We start from the raw sequence: 25736 nt of genomic DNA, 5'->3' as shown, positions 1-25736 counted from the left end.
AAGAGGCAATTCTCCTGGCTGCTGGCATGGAAAAGGGACTTTTGCAATTGCATTTCTTTCACTATAGTAAATGCTGCATTCATGATCTGGAGAGGGCAGTTTTAAAGCTAAAAGGGCAGGGGCTCAAGCCCCCTTTGATGTCTATGTGTGCACGTGCCTGGTACTAATTAAGTACTAATTTGTATTGTTTTCCCACCACTGGCTGTAAATGAGCCCAACGTTGTGTCCAGTAAATGTGCTACAACTCATAATAATAATAATAATAATAATAATACATCAGCAGTACATCTTAAACAAACTATGATCCATCATACAGTAGTTTGTATGAAAACCCCAATATAATAGTTAGTAGTCTTACATACAACAATATATAAAAACATGTTATCCAGTGTTTCTGACGACAACAACAACAACAACGTAACAAAGTCCCACGACATCTCCTTATATTCCTTGGCAACACAAACTAAAAAGAAAACAAAAACAAACAGACAAACAAACAGACACGACATCCTGAATGAATTGGATTGAACATTCATAGCATAACGATGGCATAAACTAAACTTAACACATTAAAGTAGGAAATGGTATATGGATAATGGAAATAAAATGTACTTTTCTTCATTTGGAGATTTTAGGTTAAGCTCTCGCATCAATACTTAGAGAATTGTACTCCATGTGCTTAACCATACTGTTTAGGCACTTTTTTTTCCTTCTTTAAAAAGGAAAAGGGAAAAAAATCATTTTCACACAAATCCTAGCTTATCTGCCTGTATATAAGCTCAAAACTCATGGCTTTGCCAGGCGTTGTGAGTTTAAAGCCCTAAACCCCACCAAAGGGTCACCATGCATCTCCTTGGGTCCAAACAGTTGAAAGGAGTTGCATGGCTTTGGTGGCCTTTTGGTGTGGTTTGTTTGGGCTATTGAATTCCATGCGTCAAATCACTTGGGATAGCGTGGAATGACGTGCGTCAACGTGCAACAGGACATATCACACCGTTGGAACAATGCTAAAACCGTCTCGACCCGTTGGTGTGTTTAGGGCGTAAGAGTTATTTCCAGAATGTGTGGTTTAGGACATCGGGGATGAAATGGTTAAAAAGTAGTGGTTTAGGACATTGGGGATGAAATGGTTAAATAGTAGCAGGTGTGTGTGTGTGTGTGTGTGTGTGTGTGTGTGTGTGTGTGTGTGTGCGCGCATCATTATTAATATTGAGATACTTTTCTAGGTTTGGTTTTGAGTTCCATTAATTTGATTGTATTGATGATTGCATGGTTTATTCCAATATGAAAATAATAAAGAGGTTTCAATACAGTAAATCTTTGTTAATTTGTATTAACGTTGACATTAATTTAATGTCTGCTACTTCTGGAGGTAGACGTTTCATTTGAGTTGAGCTTCAGATTTCTCAAATTGTTCTTATTTTGTTTAGTAACATTTTTAAAAATAGCTTTTGTTTCCTATAATAAGCATATAGTGTTTAAATTCAAGTAAGGGGAATGTGTACAATACATGTATTTATAAATAAATCTATTAAATTGCAAGTGATCAACGTTTACTAATGGAAAAAAAGTGGAAGACTCGACTACTAGTCCAAATCTGTGCACGTCAAATACAACTATACAGTCAAAGTATATAAACTATATGTATTCTGTCAGACAAAAGGCTTGAATTCACAGAGATTCGTTTTCTGTGATATTCGTGAGCCGATAATTCAATAATTATTGATGACAACGGCACTGACTAATGTAAAACTATATATAATAAATAACCAAAACAACTCTCACCAGGTTAAAAGACAATGTTTAAAAAATGGTTTTGGTAAAGGAGATTTCCGGACAACTCGTTTTATTAAGCCCAAACCACACCAAAGGGTCGGGTTGCTACAAAACCCAACCCTTTGGTGTGGTTTGGGCTTTATAGTAATATGATGACGATAATCCATTGATCACAGGAAAATTAGTGAAAGGATCAATAGATCTCTTATATTCAATCGCGCGAAAATAATAATATTTTATTTCCTTCTGTTGTTGTTGTGTTGTGACTCTATCTATCGCTTCCTGCTTACGCTCCAGAGCGTTTGACCGGTTTGAGACCGCCTACCTTTCTTAAAGACACAGCGCCCAGTATATATATATTATTATTTTTTCACCACCAATGGGTTCATACTATTATCACCAGAATTCAGTACAAAAACAGGTTGTGCAGAACTCTCCTTTAAGATTTGTCTCCTATTAACTTCAATTTGTCAAATATTGGATTAGTGGGTCAGGAATGTGACAAAAACAAATCAATGTCCATGTATTCAAGGCGTCATTTTCTGGGTGAAGCGTAGAGTAGAGCACACCAGGTGCACTGTGAAGTATAGATACATATATACAGTACAGTACTCATGTTAATAGCACATACAGTACAACAGTACACATTGTTATTAAGGCAACGGCACGTTCAAGTTTCAATCTAAGACACAGGGGGCTGGATTTTGCGTGTCTTATAAGTACCAGGTCTTATTACTTAACTTAAGACCTGGAGGCTTGATCAATGCCATTTGGCTATTCTGAGTGACCAAAGAGCATTGACCACGCCTCCAGGTCTTAAGTTAAGTAATAAGACCTGGTACTTAAGACACGCAAAATACAGCCCAGGGAGTGTAAAGCACTAAACACATAAATAGATCTATTATTATTTATTCTATTATTGCCATTATTGATTTAAAAAGCACTTATTATTGCACCTAATAATGTCTATATATTTCTGACCACGATTTCTATAACTTAAGATTCTTTGGAATCAAAAAGATAAAACAATCTGTGCCTCTATCCCGTCATAAAATGCATCTTTTTTTATATGTAAAAAACATCTACTTTTCAGCTCATTGTCATAAAAATAAGACCAAAAAAAAGAAAAAGATAAAATTGTACTTTTAAAATCAGTGTTATAATTAAGGTTCAGGGCTTTTGGGAAGACACTGAATGAGTGGAGAGGAAAGGGTTAACCACTTAAACCCGGAGTAGCCTACCTCAGAGTTCCATATTGGTGTTTTCTTGTTATTGTGCGGAAAGCTTTCACAGACAATAGACACTGGGTTTCAAGTGGTTAAATTGATGTAAACAAACAACAACAATAACAAATAAACACACATCAAATCCTGAGTGTTCATTCAACTCTGTGACATGAACCAAATGGACCCATAGCTGTACACTCTCAAGAGTTAAAGCTTTCCCCAGAGCTTTTATTTTGAAAGGTTTGGAATAAAGGTATAGCTTTCCCCCTAAAAAAGAAAGAAAATCCTTATGTTTTTGATTTGTGACACTATCATTTTAATATTTGTTTATGTTCGTGTTTAAATGTGTAAGCCATGGGCCATTTGTTTTCCTAAGGTTTTAACATAAATATATCCTTACAGTATAAGACAGCCTTGGTGTTACACCTCATCTACACAGTCAAGGAGCGAGCGTTCCGAGGGTGATATTGTGAAGAAAAATAAATAAACTGTCCTGATATGGAGCGTCGGTCATTGCGTTGCGACGTAGCCCGAACCAATCAAATAACCAATAAATACTAGCGTGTAGATCTCAACCAATAAGTGTTTGAGGGCGCAAAATCTTGCTCAAACAGAGGCCGATGTCGCTGCACTCATGCGGTACGTCAGGACAGTCTGCATTCTAATGAGATTTCATCATTCGCTCGCTTGCATCGCTGGCAGTGCAGATGAGGTGTTATGTTTTCTGCCTTTATAGGGAGGTAAAGAACACTCAGTATTTTACGGTGTGTGTGCGTTACCATAGCAACCGAAACAACACGGGATGGAAGGATGGCAGGTTGGAGGGGCTAACACCCGGGTGGGAGGGGCCTGTGGGTGGGGTGGGAGGGGCTAACACCCGGGTGGGAGGGGCCGGTGGGTGGAGTGGGAGGGGCTAACACCCGGGTGGCAGGGGCCGGTGGGTGGGGTGTGAGGGGCTAACACCCGGGTGGGAGGGGCCGCTAGGCGGGGTGGGAGGGGCTAACACCCGGGTGGGAGGGGCCGCTAGGCGGGGTGGGAGGGGCTAACACCCGGGTGGGCGGGGCCGCTAGGCGGGGTGGGAGGGGCTAACAGTCGTCATCGTCGTCGTCGTCCTCGTCGTCGTCTCCGTCCTCCATGCTCACGCTGCTCTTACTGCCGTCCGACAGCAGCGGGTCGGCCCCACCCGTCACCGGCGATTGGTTGTCTTCCATCAGGATGTCGCCGAGTTTGGAGTTGGGGGCATGGCCGCCGTCTAGCTCCAGGGGGCGGTGCGTGGTGAGGTCAGGGGTCGCGCAGTTCAGGTGATGGTGCGCGGGGTCGGGGGTCACGCAGGTCAGGTGGTGGGGGTGGGGGGGGTACAGGTCCTGGTGACAGTCTCCGCTCCCCTCCTTCTTAATTTGACGTCCCGCCGCCAGCTCTGAGGGGGCGGAGCATAGAGGCACCGACGAGGCCACGACCAGACCGTGAGCGCGGGCCTGCATCTCTAACTCCTGTTGGACGAGAGGACAGTGTTAGAGCAGCTCCTATTGGATAGACACATACTGTAGCATCTCTAACTCTTATCGGATGAGAGACAATTACCTGTATCCTCAGGATTAGATGTCGGTTACAGTACGTTTTAACAGCGGGAGACCAACAGCGAGCATCACTTGAATTTCATTGGCTATCGCCCAATCGCCCACTATCGCCGGGCGACGTCGCCCATAAGATTAATTATTTGTATATTTTCGTCCGACATTCCTCCGCCTACTTTTCGACCATCGCCTCTATCGCCAGTAGTTGCCGGGTCCCATTGACAAATAATGCACTTCCGGAAAATTCGTCTGGCTGTCGCACGCTGTTAAAACGTACTGTTAGTGTGTTAATTACCTGTATCCTCAGGATTAGATGTCGGTTAGCGTGTTAATTACCTGTATCCTCAGGATTAGGTGTCGGTTAGCGTGTTAATTACCTGTATCCTCAGGATTAGGTGTCGGTTAGCGTGTTCTAGCTTCTTCTGTCTGCTGTCCAGTTCTTTGGCTCTCAGCTGTTCTCTTTGGAGTTTCCTGATGTAGTCCACTGACGCTTTGAGGATAGTTCCTTTATTCCAACGCATGTCTCTGAGAGAGAGAGAGAGAGAGAGAGAGAGAGAGAGAGAGAGAGAGAGAGAGAGAGAGAGAGAGAGAGAGAGAGAGAGAGAGACAGAGACAGAGACACACACACACACACACACACACACACACACACACACACACACACAGAGAGAGGCCATTATTCTAACATGATCTACATGAATAGAACACATTATCGAGAGATAATAAACATATCTACAGCAGATAATGTTGTAGATGTTACAAGTGAAATAATGTTTAAATATGATATTAGATATAATTAATGTTTAGAACTTACGGGTCGTTTGACCTTGGAATTAAAGTTCCCAACTCCTTGATGCGATCGTTGATATTAAACCGTCTTCTTCTTTCAACTGCACAACAAAAAACATGGCAGAAAAAACATAGTAATTGTACAAAATACGAATACAAAGGAAAATATACGTATTTAACACAGTACATACACGTAATGTTTCACGAGAACATTAATTGTGTATGTCCCTAAAATGTTCTGTTGCTGCTTCTTTCTGTATAAGTAAAAAGATATATTGATTTTTAATTCTGATAAATACTGATATCTTCCATAGAAAATATGTTCATCTTTGACCACAAGATAAGTGTTATGAGTTAAATACATAATAACCTTCCATCGTGTTATGAGTAAAAAATAAAAGGTTCATGATGATTCTAGATGTACCAATAGAGAACTGAACTGTGACATCACATCCACTAGAGGGTGCTGCCCTCCTTACTTCTATAGTAAATCCAATAGAGAAATATTAGATTGCATCTAACTGTGTTCCAGAAATAAACAAATCACCCTGGAGATTTGACCTAATATGAATATGAAACATCCACTGATTTTACTCATATGGATATGAAGCATCAACTGATGGTGGAAATGTACTAATATAGAGTAATGCTGTTTTTCTTACTTTTCTCTCCAAACACAGACATTATCAAATGCAATTCAATATCATAAACCACAGAATGGTAAATGGTTCATATATATATCGCCTTTATGCAGATACCATATACGTGATGAATTTGGAGGCGTATGCGAAGGCTCAACTTATGTAATTTTGATAGCATATTATGTAGACAGCACTCTATAGTGTATACTCAGTTTAATTGTACATACAGATATTCTACTGTTAGACAGATGTTAGGTTCTTAGCTTACTTATCATTCTTGATGACTATTTCTATGTATTGTATGTATGTATTACCATGTGTTGTTCTTGCTTACTGTAAAGCGCTCTGGATTAAGAGTGTCTGCTAAATGCCTAAATTCAATTGTAAATTGAGACAAACCTGACAGAATCACCAGGAGGATTTCTGTCATTTTCGCAACACAGTTCTTATGACGTCATCTAAGATTTCTCTATTGGATTTTCGATAGACAAATGCTTTCGTGATCATGACTCAGAGGAAGTGACGTCGTATAATAATAGCCTAATAATAATAATAATAATGAAAATACTCTATGAAGGAATACTAATAACAACGATAATAATGTTAAGAACTCACTCAAGTTATGGTTATCCTTTTTCTGCCTTTCCTTTGCCATTGCTCTGACCTCAGCTTCTGGAAGCAGACATTTTGTATTATAATGATGTATTGTATAGTATTGTACATAGACATAGAAAGGTGTCTAGACGCCTCTTTCACCGCTGCAGTTCATTGGAGCGACATGTGATCTTCTGGAGGCCGCCATATTGGAGCTCAATATGCCGGAGGACGGGAGGAGTCACTCAAAAGGACTAATGGCCAATCACAGCACGTCATTTCCGGAACTTGTCAAAGGGGAAGAAGTGAGGTCACTGAGGAGGAAGTGATGATTCTGACAAGTCCTGGAGAAAACGTGCTGTGATTGGCCAGTAGTCACTCTCTTGTTTTTCGTTTTTTTTTTAGATATTTTGGGGTCTTTTTTGCCTTTATTGATAAATTCACAGTAAGTTCACAGGAAACGGGGAGAGAGATGGGGGGAAGACACGGCAAAGTTTGTTGGGTTCGGGACTCGAACCCACAACATGTGTCAGGCATGCTGTCAGGCAGCCACGGTGTCCGGACCATTAGGACGGCGAAGGCCATTGACCAGTCGTCACTTTGAGTGGCAGCGTGCTCTGCCTCCGCCATATTAGAGTTCAATATTGCGGCTGCCATACGATACACATGCCCCAGAGCTGGAGGAAGTGTCTACCTTTCTGTGTCTACGGTATTGTATCTTACCTCAGCTTCTGAAAGCAAATTATGTGCGTGAAAATCACTAATTTGTGCTAATTAAGAGTGTTAATTAATGACAAATGGACACGGACACATACCAACAACAGGGAAGCCCTCAGGATGCTGGTAGCCATCAAACTTTCCACACGATTCTGGTTTGTCCATCATGTGAGACTGATGGGAAACTGTTGACATAATGAGGATAATAATCATTATTGTGAGTTTGAGTATAGCTATTGTTGTTGTCACTCTTTATTCCCGCCCTGATTTCATTGGCTGCTGGGCTGTGATGTCGTGTGGTTCAATACATCATCATCGAGTAGCGAGCTACTTGAGCCCACACTGTTTCATCAGGAGCAGTATTTTCTAGTTATTATTGAGGGGTAAAGCAATCACATCTGATGTGTGTTGTGTTGTGTTGTGTTGTGTTGTGTTGTGTTGTGTTGTGTTGTGTTGTGTTGTGTTGTGTTGTGTTGCGTTGTGTAGTGTAGTGTAGTATGTGTGCATTGTGTACATACATAAATACATCAAAGATTATAATAAAGCCTTGGCCTGGAAGAGAGGTCATCAGGTGGTCCCCAACCTTTTTAGAGTGTTTCAACCCTCAACCACAACACTCTCCAGTTGGCGGGTCAGCAGTGGCCCTCTCATCCAGGCTTCTAGCTATTGACCTTTCTCTTATGCCAGAGCTAACAGGCGGCTCTCTCTGCCTTGTGTGTTCTTGGGGGATTGCAGGCACTGCGAGGTCTCTAGGACTATGGTTTGCCTCCTGTCTAGGGTCCTCCTACGTCTCACCAGACTGTCCGCCTGTGCGGTGTGCATGCGTCCGTCCTTGTCCACACTTGGCCTTACTCTGGTGTATTTGAGTCAAGGGGGTCTGTTTGAGCCTTCTCTGCGTCTGTGTCACTGTCCTTGTTGCCGTTGAATCTGTACTAGCGAGTCTCTCTGCCTCCTCTCGGGAGACTTCTCTGCATTGTGTGCATACTATAGTTACTGCGAGAGTGAGGTCTAGCCAACACCAACTCGGGGTTCCTGGATCGCTGCCCTCCACAATGTCCTATCTAATCTAATCAGGTTCTTGAGCTCTGCAGTGTTGTTAGCTTTGCCCTGGATTGGCTCCCATAGTCAATTTACTTGCCTAAAGTTCTGTGTGCCTGATGCAGTGCCCTGCCAGCCTCATCCTTCTCTCTCTGACTTTGTCTGTGACCCGTGGTAGGTCTCCATAGAGGTCGTGTGACACCTAGTGCCATTCGTAGCATTCTTGTGTAGACTCCATGTCTCCATCCAGGGCTTTTTGCTGTTGTACTGTGAGGGTCCACGTCTCGGCCCCATACAGCAGTACTGACTCCACAGTAGCAATGCACATCTTATGGTCTTCTCCCATTTCCGATTTCCACACTCTCCTCATCCCGTGCAAGGCTTTCCAGGCAAGTGCTCTCCGAACCTTCAGGTCCTGTTCAGTTGGCCCAGAGGTACTTGAAGTCCTCGACTGGCTCGAGCACTGTCCCGTCTGCAGTGGCAATGGTTTTGTCCTCTGTGTTGATTACCTTTGAGAGTGCATACACTCTCTCTTGATGCGTGTCAGGTGATCAGGAGTTGTGTTGTGTTGTGTTGTGTTGTGTTGTGTATAGGTGTATAGGTGTATAGGTGTATAGGTGTACATACATTCTCTCTTGATGTGTGCCAGGTGATCAGGGCAGGAGTTGCTGATGTTGACACCTTGTGGAGGTAGAGCCTGGTTGCCATGGTTACCGTACATCTCCATCAGGTTGGCAGGCAAAGCCATCTAACGTTAAAACATGCATTGAATTGATTCCATCATTAACTCATTCACTTGCTCGCTCGCCAACTCATTAATTCACTCACTCACTCACTCACTCCTCACTCACTCACTCACTCACTCACTCACTCACTCACTCACTCACTCACTCACTACTCACTCACTCACTCATTAATTCATGCATTCGTTCACTGTCTCACTCACTCATTAATTAGGCTAATTAAGTAATTGATTCATTCATTAACTCACTCACTCTAAATCACTATTTCAAACCCATAAATACTAATGTAATCCTTTATTTAGTTAATATGAGCATTTTGTTAAATCACATCATAAAATCAATAAGTTACATCAAGTTAATCAATAGTTAATCAATAAGTCATACCGTATTGATCAATCAGTAATAATAAAATGGTCAGTTATAAATGTATCATGCATTACTGATCAGCAATAAATTGATCTTAGCATATTGATCATACAATTTAATTCAAAGAAGTCTTACTGTATTTGTCATTTGAAGTCCTGGATCCATCAGCCCCATGATGTCATCATTGTAACTGGACTCCAGACTAATGATGTCATCGATGACATCATCCATCTAAAACAATGCAACACAAAATTAGACTAAATGCATCATAAATGTAGTCTAAGGTCGTCTTCACACCAGCAAGCTTTACTGCGATTAAAACGAATCCTGCTGCACATTGTCGGAAAGTGTGCTTCGTTTGTGAAGGCTCATTCGAATCCTAATGCGCATCAAAGAACCACATTCTACTCCGCCAAAAAACGGGGGTTTCGCTTCGCTTCCAATCGCACTTGATTTCGATTCGGCGTAGGTGGGAATGCAATCCGTAGCAAATAAAGGAAATGAAGCAAACTATCATGTGGCGGATAAGGATTTAAACACAGTTGGAGACGGGATAAGGGCTATTCATTTTACGCAGTGCAAAGATGTCCCGTTAGGTTACCATGTGTCATGTGACATGGTCAAATAAGGAGACCGAAGCCCTCATCGAAATATGAGGACGAGCACATGAATCTATTGCTTAAAGAAACTCATAAAAACACTGCAGTGTAGCCTACAGAATATTCTGTCTGTCTGTCGTGCGTAAACATGGAGGGCTGTCACTGTGTGGGGATCCGAGTGGAGACTTTCTTCGTCTTGTTTAAATATAAATACAAAATTCAAAACACATGTTTAGCTCAGCATGATCTATAAACTGTATAGCTACATGGCATATGCATAATAATTGTAGGCTATATGGTGATCGGATCATCAATGGGACTCTCGGAGTAGCTATTGTAAACTTCGGATCATTTGGGACTCATTTTGCGCTCCCGTCTCCGCTGTGCCTCGTTCATGTGCCCAAAAGAACAGTGGCTGGCGCACACACACACACACACACACACACACACACACACACACACACACACACACACACACACACACACACACAGAGACACACAGACAGACACAGACAGTAAGTCCCCGACGACACACTGCATCCGTACCCTCACTTTACGTCAAAAGTCCAAACTATTAAGTATATTTTTTAACACCATAGCTTTCACAGTGTATTTTATGAATTGAACACATTGATAAAATTCCCTGCTGCCTGACACAAATTAACTTCTCCGTCCATTCGCATCGAGTCTACCGAAGTATTAGGTGAGAATGTGACCTAACATTCATTGGAAGGACGATATCTGTCGCCAGAAGCAGAGACGTGTGTTTTCAATGAGTCTAACATTCATTAGAAGGACGATATGAATCTAACATTGAAATTGTGTTTGAAGTTGAATGAAAATCACACAAGTGTGAAGTGAGTGTCGCTCTTATCATCATACATCATCATACATGATCTCATTCCGGCCAATCCCACTTTTGTCTTGTGTTTACACAATGTTTGTGTTTACACAGCTGGACATAGGAGGGGTTATGCTTCATTGATATGAACGTGTTTGAATGAGAAAGACATGTCACCTCTTTATGGCAGTTGAAGTTGAGCATCAGTAAGAAGATGATAATAATAATAATAATAATAATAATAATAATAATAATAATAATAATAATAATAATAATACCTCTTTCTCACAGTGGGAGGGGTTGAGTGTCAGTAAGGCCATAGGACTGTTGGGGGCGCTGTTGGTTCCCGTCCCGGGCGTCATGCCAGTGCCTTGCTCGACGGCGCTGGCGGGGTGGGGCACCAGCTTCCCCAGGTAGCGTTTCACCTGCTGCTGCTGAGACTGCTGGATGTGGTACTTAGTGGGGTTCTGCAGCTGGGTCTGCACCTGTGTGTATGAATTAACATAATTAACATAATTAATACATTATAATAGCCTGCTGGATGTGGTGCTCATGGGCAGCAGCAACATTTCAATGATTGAAGAAGACGTATCCTCCACACATAAAGGTTTATCTTTTGTTCTACGTTATGATAGTGTGTGTTTGATATATATATGATATATGTTCTACAGAACTATTCAACCAAATTGTTCAGGGGGGGCCACAGTGTCAGAAACCCCAGGGTGCAAGGGGCCGGAGAGCGTAAAATGAAACCAAGTGGACTTCCATAATTTAGCTGGAACCCCCTCAAGGAACACTGGTGGTCCCCGGACCACTGGTTGAGAACCACTGCTTTAGGATATTGACTGGTTTTGCAGATATTATTATAATAAATCATTATTACAAAGTATAGCTAGGTGTCCAATATAACCAACATACTATTGGGTATATGTAATTTATTTATATGAATTAAAATAGACTGTTGGGTGTCTAAATTAATTATAATTCATTCATTAAAAAAGACAAATAAGAATATAATAAAAGTAGCCTTTTTCACATGAATGAAACACAGGAATCCTTCTACTGTTCAGCTGCATTTAAAAACACTACAGTGCATACTGACATTATTCATTTCCTGAGAAGTTAATAGTTTGGGCATAGTTTGTTTCTGCCAGAGATATAATTATATTATATTTCACATGACATGAAATGATACATTTTAGTAAGGAAGCCGTGGGCCATGTGAAATCTGTCCTTAATTGGCCCCTGGACCGCACTTAATCTCACAACATGTTGCATCGCTTCAAGAGGTGCTAGTTACTGTTGCAAAAATAATAATATATTAAAATTCAAAAAGTATAAATCAGCCATTACAACGCCATCACGACCCGCCAAATTATTTTTTTGCTGACCAAATCAACTGTATATTTACCGGTAGTTGACTAAAATTGTATGATATTTAGTCAACTAAAACTAGACAAGATGTCAAGATGAACACAGACACATACCTGATAAGGATGATAGCCAAGCATTTCAAGCATATTGTAAACTAAAAGTCCAATTGAAGAGCTGGGTGTTAAATGTTTCATTCAGTTTTAATCCTTGTTGGTGATATTATATTATAAAGTATACTGAATGACCGACTTACAAACAGCCCTACTTATAAAGACCTGATGAGAAACATGAATTAGTTCTGCGTGTCAGGCTTGCAAACACAACGAGTCTTTTCACCAGGATGTGTTGTTTTATGTCAAATGTGAATCTACGTCTTCGAGGCGCGTCGCTCCACGTCACAGCGACGACCCAACAATCACGTTCTTTCTTCCCGGCCCGGCCGCCATTATATCCTGACACGGTGGCTTTGGGCCGTTTTGGACTCTTCTCATCGCACTTTAAGCCCTCTGGAGCTTCTGGACCAGATCTAGTCTTAACTCATGACACACTCAACAAGTGGTGGAATGAAGTACTTTTACTTTTCAGTAAAACTACCCAGAATGCTGCAGCATGCACGCTTGCTCTTCAACCAGCCTAAATGTTCACATGTCCCCCTCTTCTCCACTCCCTCCCTCCATTGGCTCCTGGTTACTGCCTGCACAGCGTACAAAACACAGATGTTGGCCTACAAAGCAACCAAAGGTACATCTTCATAGCCTGAATAACGTGGATCTATAGGATCGTAGTAACTCTGCTCTGGCAGAGCTAGAGACCAAGACATTCTGTCACTTGTGAGCAGAGAGAAGTATCCCCTGATTGTGTCTTGTGCGTCATTCTTTCTCTCCCAAGTCTGTATATATATATGTGCCCCCCAGCTATGGGAAGTTATTTGCTAGGTCTGTATATATACGTACCCCCTCGTACCCCCTCACGGCAACGTTTAACATTGATCCGGTTGCTATTATATGCAACGCCTCCGTCACCACCAGCTATGGGATGATAAAACTTTTCCTCCATTTACCTCAGTTCAAAGTTTATGAATATGTTTGTCTTAATATTTAGGCATTGATTATATAACTATCAGTCTTTATTCTTATTTATACAACTTGTCTTTGTGTGGATGCGTGCACAACACATGCATTGAGCCTGTCAGAAATTGCAAAAGAAAAAAGTGTTTTTAGTATATAATATATTTTAGTAGTTGATCATAGCTTACAATTGGGAATAAAATGTGTTCTTCGGCTTGAAAAGGTTGGTTATCAATGCTCTAAACTAGTCTAAACTGTCTCTCTGCATTATGTGATCGTTTAGTGATACACTGTGACTACACTGTCTCTGCATTCTATGATCCTATAGTGTATTGAGACAATGTGACTACACTGTCTCTCTGCATTCTATGTGATCCTATAGTTTACTGAGACAATGTGACTACACTGTCTCTCTGCATTCTATGTGATCCTATAGTTTACTGAGACACTACACTGACTCTCTGCATTCTATGATCCTATAGTTTACTGAGACACTACTCTCTGCATTCTATGTGATCCTATAGTTTACTGAGACACTACACTGTCTCTCTGCATTCTATGTGGTCCTATAGTTTACTGAGACACTACATTGTCTCTCTGCATTCTATGTGATCCTATAGTTTACTGAGACACTACATTGTCTCTCTGCATTCTATGTGGTCCTATAGTTTACTGAGACACTACACGGTCTCTCTGCATTCTATGTAGTCCTATAGTTTACTGAGACACTACACTGTCTCTCTGCATTCTACTGTAGAGAGACCTTGTTTATTTTAAGTCACTCTGGATAAAGAGCTACATCTGATGAATGACTATACATTGTAAATTTAAAAAGAAGAAAACTGTACTGTACAGTACTTGAGTAAATGTACTTAGTTACTAATAGTGTTGGCAGATTTCCCTTGCCTCCGCTGTTTAGTAAACTGTTTAGGCGTGCCAGGAAAGGCAGATAAATGCAGACTTTGTCTGAAAGCACGACCCTGTCACTTCTGAAGGATTAACAGTGTCTGCTAACTTTCTAGCATGAAGTTGTATCTTTGTATGGTGGTATTTTCAACGTAGCATCATGTGCTATACAAGGAAAGGAATCCCATAAGATTTGTGGAGCTTCATTCATTCTTTCTTTCTTTCCTCAATAAACTCAGGGAGCTGATTGAGTGGACAATAATAATAAATGGTCACAACTTCAGATGAACTCTTCAGATGTCAGATGAGGCTCTGGCCTCAGCTGACATCTACTTCTTATGCTGCGTTCACACGGGCAGATGCAAAGATACAGTTTACCTAGCTCTGGTCCATAGCCTTATACTGCTGCAGTAAGGCTCTGCTACTTTCGCTTTTAAATCTCACATGGAACTCAGACCAGCCTCTCCTCTTTAGTGGAAATCTCAAGAACGTTGACCTACTCACCAATACAAAGACGGGTTGTGTCATTAGAAAGCCTACTTTCCTTATAGTGGATTAAATATTCTCTATGAGGCAATTCTCTGGGCAATATCGGTAGAGGGCGCATTGGAGTAACTAAACGTATTTATTTTCCGGTGGAAACAAAATCCCTTTTTGGCCAAAAAGTACCGTTTAAACGTGTGGTGGGGGGCTCAGAGTGCTCCCACTAAGGAAAGTAGGCTTTCTAATGACACAACCCGCCTTTGTTTTGGTGAGTAGCAAAAACATTATTTTTATTTACGCTAAAGAGGAGAGGCTGGTCTGATTTCCATGTGAGATTTAAAAGTGAAAGTAGCAGAGCCTTACTGCAGGGAAGAATCATAGAATCAGTAAGGCTATGGACCAGAGCTACAGTTTACCATTCATTGTAAATGGAAGCCAGCCGTTTGTAGCTGCTGCAAAAGATACAAAGCTATAAAGCTACAAATTAAAGCTGTTCTGGGTTCAACTTCCAGATGCAAAGCTACAAAGCTGCAGTAGCTACAATGACACACGTCACTACAGACGCACGCTTGGTGTGAACAACAGATTTTACAAAAAGACAACGTGTCAACTTATGCTGTGATCTTTGCACTTGTTGCATCTGCCCGCCCCAAAAGGTACAGTACATCATGATCTACCAGTGCCTGATATGTATAATGTACCAGATATGATTACGATAAGATTATTGCCATACCAATAGATTGAACCCCTAGTAGAAGTAGAGGCTAGAGCCTCATCTGATATCTACTTAATGCCTGACATGTCAGCAGTGGTTTCCGAACTTTTTAGCTTGAGAGCCAAAAGAGAAACCCCTGCTTCATCTCTCTCAGAGTCTCAGTTATAGGAGGCAATGTGTAGTGGGGGCCATGCTTCATATATCTTCTCCTCATCATAAACCTTGAAGACCCCTGATTTAGACTTTAGAGGAAGCTGAGCGTTGCCCAGATAAGCTATTAAAAAAAGAGAGTGGTGGTGTTATAGAGGTGCCGTGAACCTCCTGGTACCTCTGTTCTCCAGTCTTTTATGTATATATACTTTGTATGGAATTCCTTTGATTTAATAGTAATAGTTAGCCTACTATATGTTAACCTCCTGGTACCGGCTCTGTTCACTAATCTAGTCACAGACACAGTTAACTCTGTACTGAGCAGCGCCAGTCAGTCTGTGAAGAATGCAGACCTCTAATAAAGCTCCGATCCGCCATCTGGGGATCATACAAACTGCTGCAGGTTGTTCTATTGTACTGGGAGGGGAGTACGGGGGTGGTCCCGGGGTAAACCTCTCAAAGAGCTGCAGATTACCAAGTGTAAAGTCATGTCTAATGGTCTCAATGTCTTCTGGACACACCGCAAGCATGCCACACACAGTCACATGCATGCACGCACGCACGCACGCACGCACGCACGCACGCACGCACGCACGCACGCACGCACGCACGCACGCACGCACGCACGCACACGCACGCACACACACACACACACACACACACACACACACACACACACACACACACACACACACACACACACACACACAGACACACACACACACACATACTCATCACTAGCAGTTAGGAGTTCATTGTCTTGCTCAAGGAAACTTCGGCACATAGCCAAGAGCAGCTGGTGGATTTGAACCAAGCTAAGCCGCTGTTGTATCAAATATACATGATCAACCTACTGCCTTGTTAAATCAATATACATGATCAACCTACTGCCTTGCTAAATAATACACAGTATATACATTACTACATGCACTTATAAAAGAGGTTTGTTCACATAACGACATACATTCTTTAACCTGCATTAACAAATTATTGAGAACACTTACCTCTCACTGTCTGAGGAAAGGTTACCAGTTTGAATCCTAACTCTCTCACAGTATCTCTGTCGCTCTCTCTGTCGCACTCTCTCTCTCTCTCTCTCTCTCTCTCTCTCTCTCTCTCTCTCTCTCTCTCTCTCTCTCCCTCTGTCTCTCTCTCTCCCTCCAGTAAATCAGAGCTAGTAAAGTGCAGCAGAGCCAATAGGATTACAGATAATGATGGAGGGAAAAGTCAACCTCGGGTTGAACACACACTAAACACCCTTGGCTTATGTCTGTGGATTTTACATATTCAACAAATGGAAAGCATTGGAGAAAAAAAACACTTCTGGCTAAACCTCCAAACTCCACTTGAGCTGTATTTTTGGGTAAAGTATGGGTTCAAGTATCTGACAATGTGTATAAAGTCACCATACCTACTTTAATTAGGCAGTGTTTTGTGTTGTTATAAAACCGGATGTTGGTGAATATTATACCTTTAGGACATCCAGGGGCACCTGGGCAGCAGGGGGCAGTGTGGTGCAGTGCGGCAACGTCACGTTGATGGCGGGCGTCTGGACCGTGGGGGAGTGTCCTCCGGGGGCGTGGTAGTGGGCGTGTCCTCCTCGCTGCCTCTCGCGGCGCTCCTGCTCCTGCAGCTGCTCTCGCATCAGCTGCTGACGCAACAGGACGCGCGACGACGATGATGATGATGACGTCATCGACGGGGAGGGGCGGGGCTTGTTGGTGGAAGGCGAGGAGGAGCCATGCTGGTCTGATGATGGACTGCTGGGGGCGGGGGGGGGGGGGGGGTCATGAGGTCAGGGGGTGTGTAAAGTTAAAATCGTTAGAGGGTATAGCAAGTTATGCGGGATCGCCTATAAGTTAAGTGCCAATAAACTACTTTCTGGCCTTGACAGCCCATACATCCAAGCAGAAAGGTCCTATTTGATTGACAGCCCATACATCCAAGCAGAAAGGTCCTATTTGATTGACAGCCCATACATCCAAGCAGAAAGGTCCTATTTGATTGACAGCCCATACATCCAAGCAGAAAGGTCCTATCTGATTGGCAGCCATACATCCAAACAGAAAGGTCCTATCTGATTGACAGCCATACATCCAAACAGAAAGGTCCTATCTGATTGACAGCCATACATCCAAACAGAAAGGTCCTATCTGATTGACAGCCATACATCCAAACAGAAAGGTCCTATCTGATTGACAGCCCATACATCCAAACAGAAAGGTCCTATCTGATTGACAGCCCATACATCCAAACAGAAAGGTCCTATCTGATTGCATTAAACCACGTTAAACTTACTTTGCCACTCGATTTGCCATGCACTTACTTTATGCATGTGCATACCCTCTATATTGATTATAAAAGATTATTGATTATTTGTGGACGATTTAACGACAACGAATGTAACAATCTGTGATTCTGTATTTTCACACACACACACACACACACACACACACACACACACACACACACACACACACACACACACAAAGGATCTTTTCATGTCGTGCAGTGGTCTGGCAAACATCTACTGAGACTCTGAGAGAGAGAGATTGTATTAGTGCTCCATCTAGTGTCCTCAGAGCATTCAGGAACTGAACTACTAGTCTTGTGTTGCCATACTGTTAACTTTCGCAATTTTCGAATGCTTCTGTCATACAGTCTGGAGAATGGAAGCTCTGATCATGAGTTAGCGATAAAGCTGAAGTGAACAACACTTGTTTTATCAGAAATGGAGAGAAAAATTAAGATATGTTATTATTATTATATTATTTAGTTTGTTTTGTAATAATAATAAAAATGCACCAAGAAGTTTTCATTTTATTTACAGCACAAATTATTAATATTCACTTTAAATTAAAAAACAAAACATATGAAAATCTTCAACCTTCAACAACAGAGTGCATGGTGCTAAAAGTAGAGCGCTATAAATATATGTGAATGTAGGTTAGTGGTTTAACACACCTTTGTTCTCACTCTCACACACACACACACACACACACACACACACACACACACACACACACACACACACACATCAATACATCCACATGACTAGAGATCAGGTGGAGCTATTTGTATTTTCTTAAAAACGGAGCACTTGGCCAATCAGGATGGAATATGAAAAATATGAAAGACCAGTTTCGTTTAATGACTATAGAGATACTGTGTATCCGCAACAACGGAAGGGTGCAAAATATAGTCTCTCCCCATGCCTTCGGCCTGGTGGAGACAACAATCAATTACACTTTAGAAGCAAGGGCAAAAAAGAAAAAAACACAACCCTACCAACGATTGCAAGCGACATTGCAGAAGAACACAGCCCATGTCACTTATAATAAGCACAGACTTGGCAACGCTGTGTGAAAACACTCCTGCTATATTCGTCATCTCATTTGCACCGTCTGTCTCGCCTCTATATAAGCATCCTGTCTCACTTCTATATATAACTGCAGTCAGAAGAACTGCAGATTCACTCCCGACGATGTCTCCTCCACAATCTGAAGACTCACCTCTTCTCACCCTAGAACACTCTTTGCAGACCTCAGCAGCCCGTAGCATAGCACTTGACCTACTTATGACCAGTCACTCTGCATGAAGAGCATCTGATAAATGACTACATTGTAAATTCATCTGATAAATGACTATACATTTTACATCCATCCTGTCTCACTCTCACATCTATACTCATCCTGAAGCATTATTGTTTCCTGAAACGTTCATATTCTGCGCGACAGTAGTCTCGGGTAGCCAGATAACTATTCCACAATCTATGAATGCTATCTGGAACTACACCTCCTGAATGCTGCATAGTCTGGAAACTACACCTCCTGAATGCTGCATAGTCTGGAACTACACCTCCTGAATGCTACATAGAGTCTGGAACTACACCTCCTGAATGCTACATAGAGTCTGGAACTACACCTCCCGAATGCTAGAGTCTGGAACTACACCTCCTGAATGCTGCATAGAGTCTGGAACTACACCTCCCGAATGCTGCATAGAGTCTGGAACTACACCTCCTGAATGCTACATAGAGTCTGGAACTACACCTCCTGAATGCTACATAGAGTCTGGAACTACACCTCCTGAATGCTACATAGAGTCTGGAACTACACCTCCCGAATGCTATAGAGTCTGGAACTACACCTCCTGAATGCTATATAGAGTCTGGAACTACACCTCCTGAATGCTACATAGAGTCTGGAACTACACCTCCTGAATGCTATAGAGTCTGGAACTACACCTCCTGAATGCTATATAGAGTCTGGAACTACACCTCCCGAAATACGAGCAAAGAAGCTGCCATTTCCGTTCACGGAAATATATTCTTTAAATAGCTTGTTTATTTTTAATATCCATTTCTGCTAAGCAGCAAGCTTATATGCTTAAGATGATTTCGATTTACATAAATTTGCACAACACGATATTTTACTCATGATCAGAGCTTCCGTTGCTTCAGACTGTATGACAGAAGCGTTTGAAAAGACGCAACAGTCTAGCCACGCGAGACTAGCCCGACAGCAGAGATATGTGATCTAATAGAATACATGGGTAGTGGATACATGCAAAGTGATAATTACTCAATACCAAATCCATAATGCCTAATATACTGTATACCGGTATGTTTGCTATGTAATATAACATACTGTCTATGTTATATCTCTGCTAGAAATCAAAAATATTATCTTTTCAGGAATAGTGCAGGCATATTGTGGCAAAAAAGGGCTAAACCTAAAACAAATTGCAACAGAAATTCTTTCAACTTATTTTGTTTCATAAATATGTTATAGTACAACATATCAAACGTCCTACGAAATCCCAGTGGTGGTATTGAAAAATGCTAAAACAACAACCTATATAAGGCAACATTTTCAAAATTGGGGCTTTTGACCTCATCACATCTGTTTTTAGCCCAAAGAGTGTTTTTTGTGCAAAAGAAATGCAATGGATTCAGAATAATTTAAAAAAAACTAGTTTGACACAAAATGCCTGCACTAGAAGTTTTGTTTTTGGCTTTTCTGCCTTTATTGATAGATACAAGTGAAGAATGACAGGAAAGAGGGAGAGAGAGAGACAGGGGTAGACATGCAGCAAAGGTCACCAATGTGAACAGGACTCGAACACGCAACACGCTGTCAGGCAGCTAGAGCCTATATGTGGCATGCGCCTGGACCACTAGGCCAACGGGCGCCCCTTACTTCTTACAATACTGCATACAATACTGTACATCATATGTCATCAGTGTCATGATTCTATTAATAACGCGCATCCTACTCATCATGTGATTCGATGAGGAAGTAAGTAAAACCTTGACTCGTTCATGCCAAAATAGCAGATCTACAAGCTCACAGCGGGTTGCGTTGTGAGACTGTAGATCTGCAATTTTTCCACACATGACTGCAATACAGTGACAGAGTGAGGATGATATATGCTACATCTCAGCTTATAATGGTGTGTGTGTGTGTGTGTGTGTGTGTGTGTGTGTGTGTGTGTGTGTGTGTGTGTGTGTGTGTGTGTGTGCGCGCGCGCACGTGTGCACGTGTGCGCATGAATGGCAGCAAACAGAAATAGCATTGCGCTCATACATATGTGTAACAATGTAATTACATTTTACTAACCAACCAAATTACACTAAGAATTTATGAATTAGGTTAAAGGGGGATGGGGGGGATTCAGTGTTTTGGCAGAATTTAGAAAGGTGGGGGGGGGGGCAGAGCGGGGACAAGGACAAGCAAGGAAATTACAAGATCTAGATATAGGCAGTGTTCATTTTGTTGACTAAGACTAAGACTAAAGAGTAAAGACTAAGTCGACAAAGGTTTTTCAGAAGACTAAAGGTCCATGCACACTGCTGCATTTTTTGGTTTTTTAGCAACGTTTTTCCACCGGTTTCCCGAAAAATGCATCGTTTGCAAGGACCTTAAATAGGATTAAGACTAAATGGTGTGTATTTCAAACGACTAAGACTAAATCAAAATATTGTGGAAAGAATTAACACTGTAGAAAGGAAAGAATAGATTGAGAAACACTGTCTGTCTGTCTGTCTGTCTGTCTGTCTGTCTGTCTGTCTGTCTGTCTGTCTGTCTGTCTGTCTGTCTGTCTGTCTGTCTGATTGAAAGTATTCATTCAGTCAACCAATCAATCAAAGCATTTCTACATTATGGTGGCAGCATAGTATACAATTAGATTTCACCCATTGTTTTGAGCCAGATTTAGGTGGGAACAAGGTCATATTATCTTCTTCTGCATGGTGTCATGCCCATGGACATCACTCACTCTAGTTGGTAGTTTGAGTGCTATATGGGCAATGTGCTGATCCCTCTGAGTATCTTAAACACCACCCCCTTTGATCCTCTGAGTATATTAAAGATCAGCCCCTTTGATCCTCTGAGTATCTTAAAGACCAGCATGGATCCTCTGAGTATCTTAACGATCAGCCCCATTGATCCTCTCAATTCAGTTTAATTAAATTAATTAAAGTGTCAAATCACAACAAGTTGTCTCAAGACACTTTACATGTAGATAACCGGCAGAGATTACAATTTAGGCATTTAGCAGACGCTCTTAATCCAGAGCGATTTACAGTAAGCAAGAACAAAATATGGTAATGCATCAAAAACATAAAAAATAGTCATCATAAATCATACAAAGCTAAGAGCCTATAACAATGGAAGATCTGTGTATACACTATAGAGTGCTATATCTACATAAAATGCTATCTAAATTACATAAATTTAGCCTTTGCATATGCCTGTAAGGTCATTGAGGCTAGGGCAAGTGCTACCCTGAGTAGGCAATTTTGCGACTGAGTAACTTAAAGACCAGCCCCATTGATCCTCTTGAGTATCTTAAAGATTTTTTTGATAGTGTATTGTTTAGACTGATGCCATGTTCATTGTTGACCTGGTATCCTATAGCTTACTGAGGCACTACACATGTCTCTCTGCAATCCTTGCTTAAGTACAGTAAGTCTGATAAATGACTAGTAAATCGTTTTTGCCAGATGAAACCTGGCAAAAACTTGCGCGACCTAGTCCTGATTGGCTGGCCAAGTCTGGTCCCATACTCTGAAATGCCGCCATAAGCCAATGGGAGTCTGACCCCATACTCTGAAACGGCGCACGGAAGTCTCAATCAAGCGGGGGGGAGGGGCTGTTGCTCCTCATCCCTCTCTAGATATATTATAACTCTATGGTCTGAACCCATAGTCTGTAACGCCGCAGAAAAGGGGGACAGATGCACAATGGAGAACGCTTGTTTCACCTGGCTGTGTTTTTCTTGTTTAAAGGTCTGCGGCTTTACTTTGACTGACATTGAGGTGTTATAGTGAACCGTGAGGTGAAGTGACATTGGATGAGGCTCTTTGTGTTGTTGTTGATAGAACAGAGTGAGAGTTTTGTTGGCCTGCAGTATAACAGCATAATGTCATATATGTCCACGTATACACACCTGCTGCTACAGCTGAATAAAATGATACAGCGTGTATGTAGGATTTATGTTTTATTATATCTACCTGCTGCACGCACACACAGTCACACACACACACACACACAGTCGCACGCACGCACGCACACACACACACACACACACACACACAAACACACACACACACACACACACACACACACACACACACACACTTAACCTACTTCCATTATCACTTTAAAAACTGGTCAGAAGAAATGTGACGTCACAAAGCAGGACATTGATTCAGTGTTTAAACTAAGAATATCTTAAAAATGAACCTATAACAACCATTAACCATTAATCTAAAATGAACCTAAACCTAGCATCAGTCTAAAGTGAACCTAGCATCAGTCTAAAATGAACCTAGCATCAGTCTAAAATGAACCTAAACCTAGCATCAGTCTAAAATGAACCTATAGACTGATGCTATAGGTTCATTTTAGACTGATGCTATAGCATCAGTCTAAAATGAACCTGCATCAGTCTAAAATGTATAGCATCAGTCTAAAATGAACCTAGCATCAGTCTAAAATGAACCTAGCATCAGTCTAAAATGAACCTATACTGTAGCATCAGTCTAAAGGTAAACAATGAACCTATCACTCTAAATGAACTTAGTTAAACAATGAACCTAGCATTGCATCAGTCTAAATTATATTTATAATATGACAGCTCCGTTATCCAAAGCTCAAATCTATATGTTGTCTTTATCGTTTACCAAATCAATCTATGGAGTTACCTTATGACGACTAGTTATTGTGATTGTCAGGAGAAGTCTGTGCTGATAGGTGTAGTAACAATAGTAAATATAATCAATCAGGGTGTTTATTGTCCCACATCAATGGTTGATTTGACATAATTAAGAGCAACAGTGTGATCCAGAAGTGATATTAATTAATTACTGACTAGAACAATAATACACATACAGGCTAGTTATACCAACAGACTATATAAATACAATAATGTGTCATCCAGTGTGTTTACAAACACATTTACTATAATAAATATAATACTATAATAAAGCACTGTGTCTTTAGGCTAATATTTGAAGATGGTTTCTGTTGACTAGAAGACAAACAACACCCTACCCTGTTACTGTTGCATAACTCACTCTACCAGAGAGAGAGAGAGAGAGAGAGAGAGAGAGAGAGAGAGAGAGAGAGAGAGAGAGAGAGACACACACACACACACACACACACACACACACACACACACACACACACACACACACACACACACACACACACACACACACACACACACAGAGAGAGAGACAGACAGACAGACAGACAGACAGACAGACAGACAGACAGACAGACAGACAGACAGACAGACAGACAGACAGACAGACAGACAGCTGTAATAATATTCATAATTCATTACAAAACTGTTACTTTGCCGGATTAAAGAAAACACATCAAAAGTAGCAGATCTACAAGCTCAAAATGCATGCTTCACACCGCGTTTTGAGCTTGTAGATCTGCTACTGTTGATGCATTTTTTTGTAACGATGCTGTAGTAGCAAGTATATCATCAAGTATAGGACCTTAATTTATGAAAACACACAAGCTAGTCCATTCATCCATGATGTCAGAGTGCATAAACTGTCCGTATCCATACTGTATATGAAATAACTGTCAATTAACTGAATAGATAACTGTCCATATGTAATAAACATCAGTCCATGGTAAATAGATAACTGTCCATCCAACAAACTGACCAGCTATCTTCTCACCGGCTGACTCTTCAGCTCATGGTACGTTTTATATACTAAACTATAGGCTATAATATAAACATAGTGCAGTAGAACACGTAATAAACATGTAATAAATAAACTGACCTGCAGCTTCTGATCGGCTGACTCTTCAGCTCATAGTAGGTTTTCGGCTCCTCTTCAAACTCTTCGTCTTCTCCGACCTCGAAGTCAGGAACTATTCCTGACTCTGCCTGCATCCTGAGCAGATGTTCCGCTTGTACAGGAACGTCCCCAGTGGATATAATAAAATATAAATAATATGTTACTAAACACAGATTATTAGATATAGAACCGACAACCGATCCGAGCCGAGAGGAGCGGTACCAGCCTCTATGAAGCAGCAGGACAGACGGACACACACACGCCTCGTTCAGCAGAAACGCAACAAAACGACGCACAAGAAAGTTTTGTAGTTTTTTACGGCGAGGCGGAGCGTCAGTGTGAACTGGAACCGAGGCCACAGTGGGACTACAACTCCCACGGTGCCACTAGGAAGAACTACAAGTGCCGCGATGCCACGCGAGGAACTGTCAATGTCAGCAGCTTTCTCATTGGTCACTAAGCTGCAGATGATGGGATGTTTTGTTGTTGCCTGTCTATATGTTCCTTTGCAAGAAAATGTGTTTGTTGCCGCCAAAGTTTATATGTAATATTATTAATGACACTAATATTAACGCGTGTGTCGCCCTCACATTTGACACACACGTTCCACACCCCCACAGGGAGTGCAGTGCCCGGTGTCGAGAAGGTCGGACCCATGGTTGTCCATATACCACAGGCCGCTGCCTGCAGGGCTCCTTGCCCAACATATATGGAGCTGGCCTGTTCTGACATCACAACACTCCATATTTGGGCATGCCTGACACAGAACTCCATATAGGAATAAAGGACATCAGAACACTCCATATTTG

The 25736-nt window shown here is 41.6% G+C and overlaps 1 protein-coding gene across 5 annotated transcripts; it reads right to left on the bottom strand.

Moving 5' to 3' along the window:
• Positions 1 to 3975: 3975 nt before the first annotated feature.
• LOC308315399 (microphthalmia-associated transcription factor-like) lies at positions 3976 to 25158 on the bottom strand. 5 transcript variants are annotated; one of them, XM_080763352.1, is made up of 10 exons: positions 24910 to 25158; positions 17071 to 17362; positions 11183 to 11389; positions 9600 to 9695; positions 8983 to 9103; positions 7416 to 7502; positions 6622 to 6678; positions 5391 to 5466; positions 4954 to 5101; positions 3976 to 4492 (listed from the first exon to the last, which is right to left on the bottom strand). In XM_080763352.1, the coding sequence occupies exons 1-10, from the start codon at positions 25020 to 25022 to the stop codon at positions 4088 to 4090; spliced, it is 1602 nt and encodes a 533-aa protein (XP_080619478.1). In that variant the 5' UTR covers positions 25023 to 25158; the 3' UTR covers positions 3976 to 4087. The 5 variants fall into 5 exon arrangements, with proteins under 5 accessions (XP_080619478.1, XP_080619480.1, XP_080619479.1 ...); XM_080763354.1 differs by having other exon boundaries at positions 6622 to 6675; XM_080763353.1 differs by having other exon boundaries at positions 17071 to 17359.
• Between the last annotated feature and the right edge of the window lie 578 nt (positions 25159 to 25736).

The sequence above is a fragment of the Protomyctophum bolini genome (assembly GCF_963924005.1).
Source record: "Protomyctophum bolini genome assembly, chromosome: 5".
Taxonomy (NCBI): domain Eukaryota; kingdom Metazoa; phylum Chordata; class Actinopteri; order Myctophiformes; family Myctophidae; genus Protomyctophum; species Protomyctophum bolini.
Note: the sequence above shows the minus strand (reverse complement) of the source record. Positions and strands in the feature narration are given on the sequence as shown.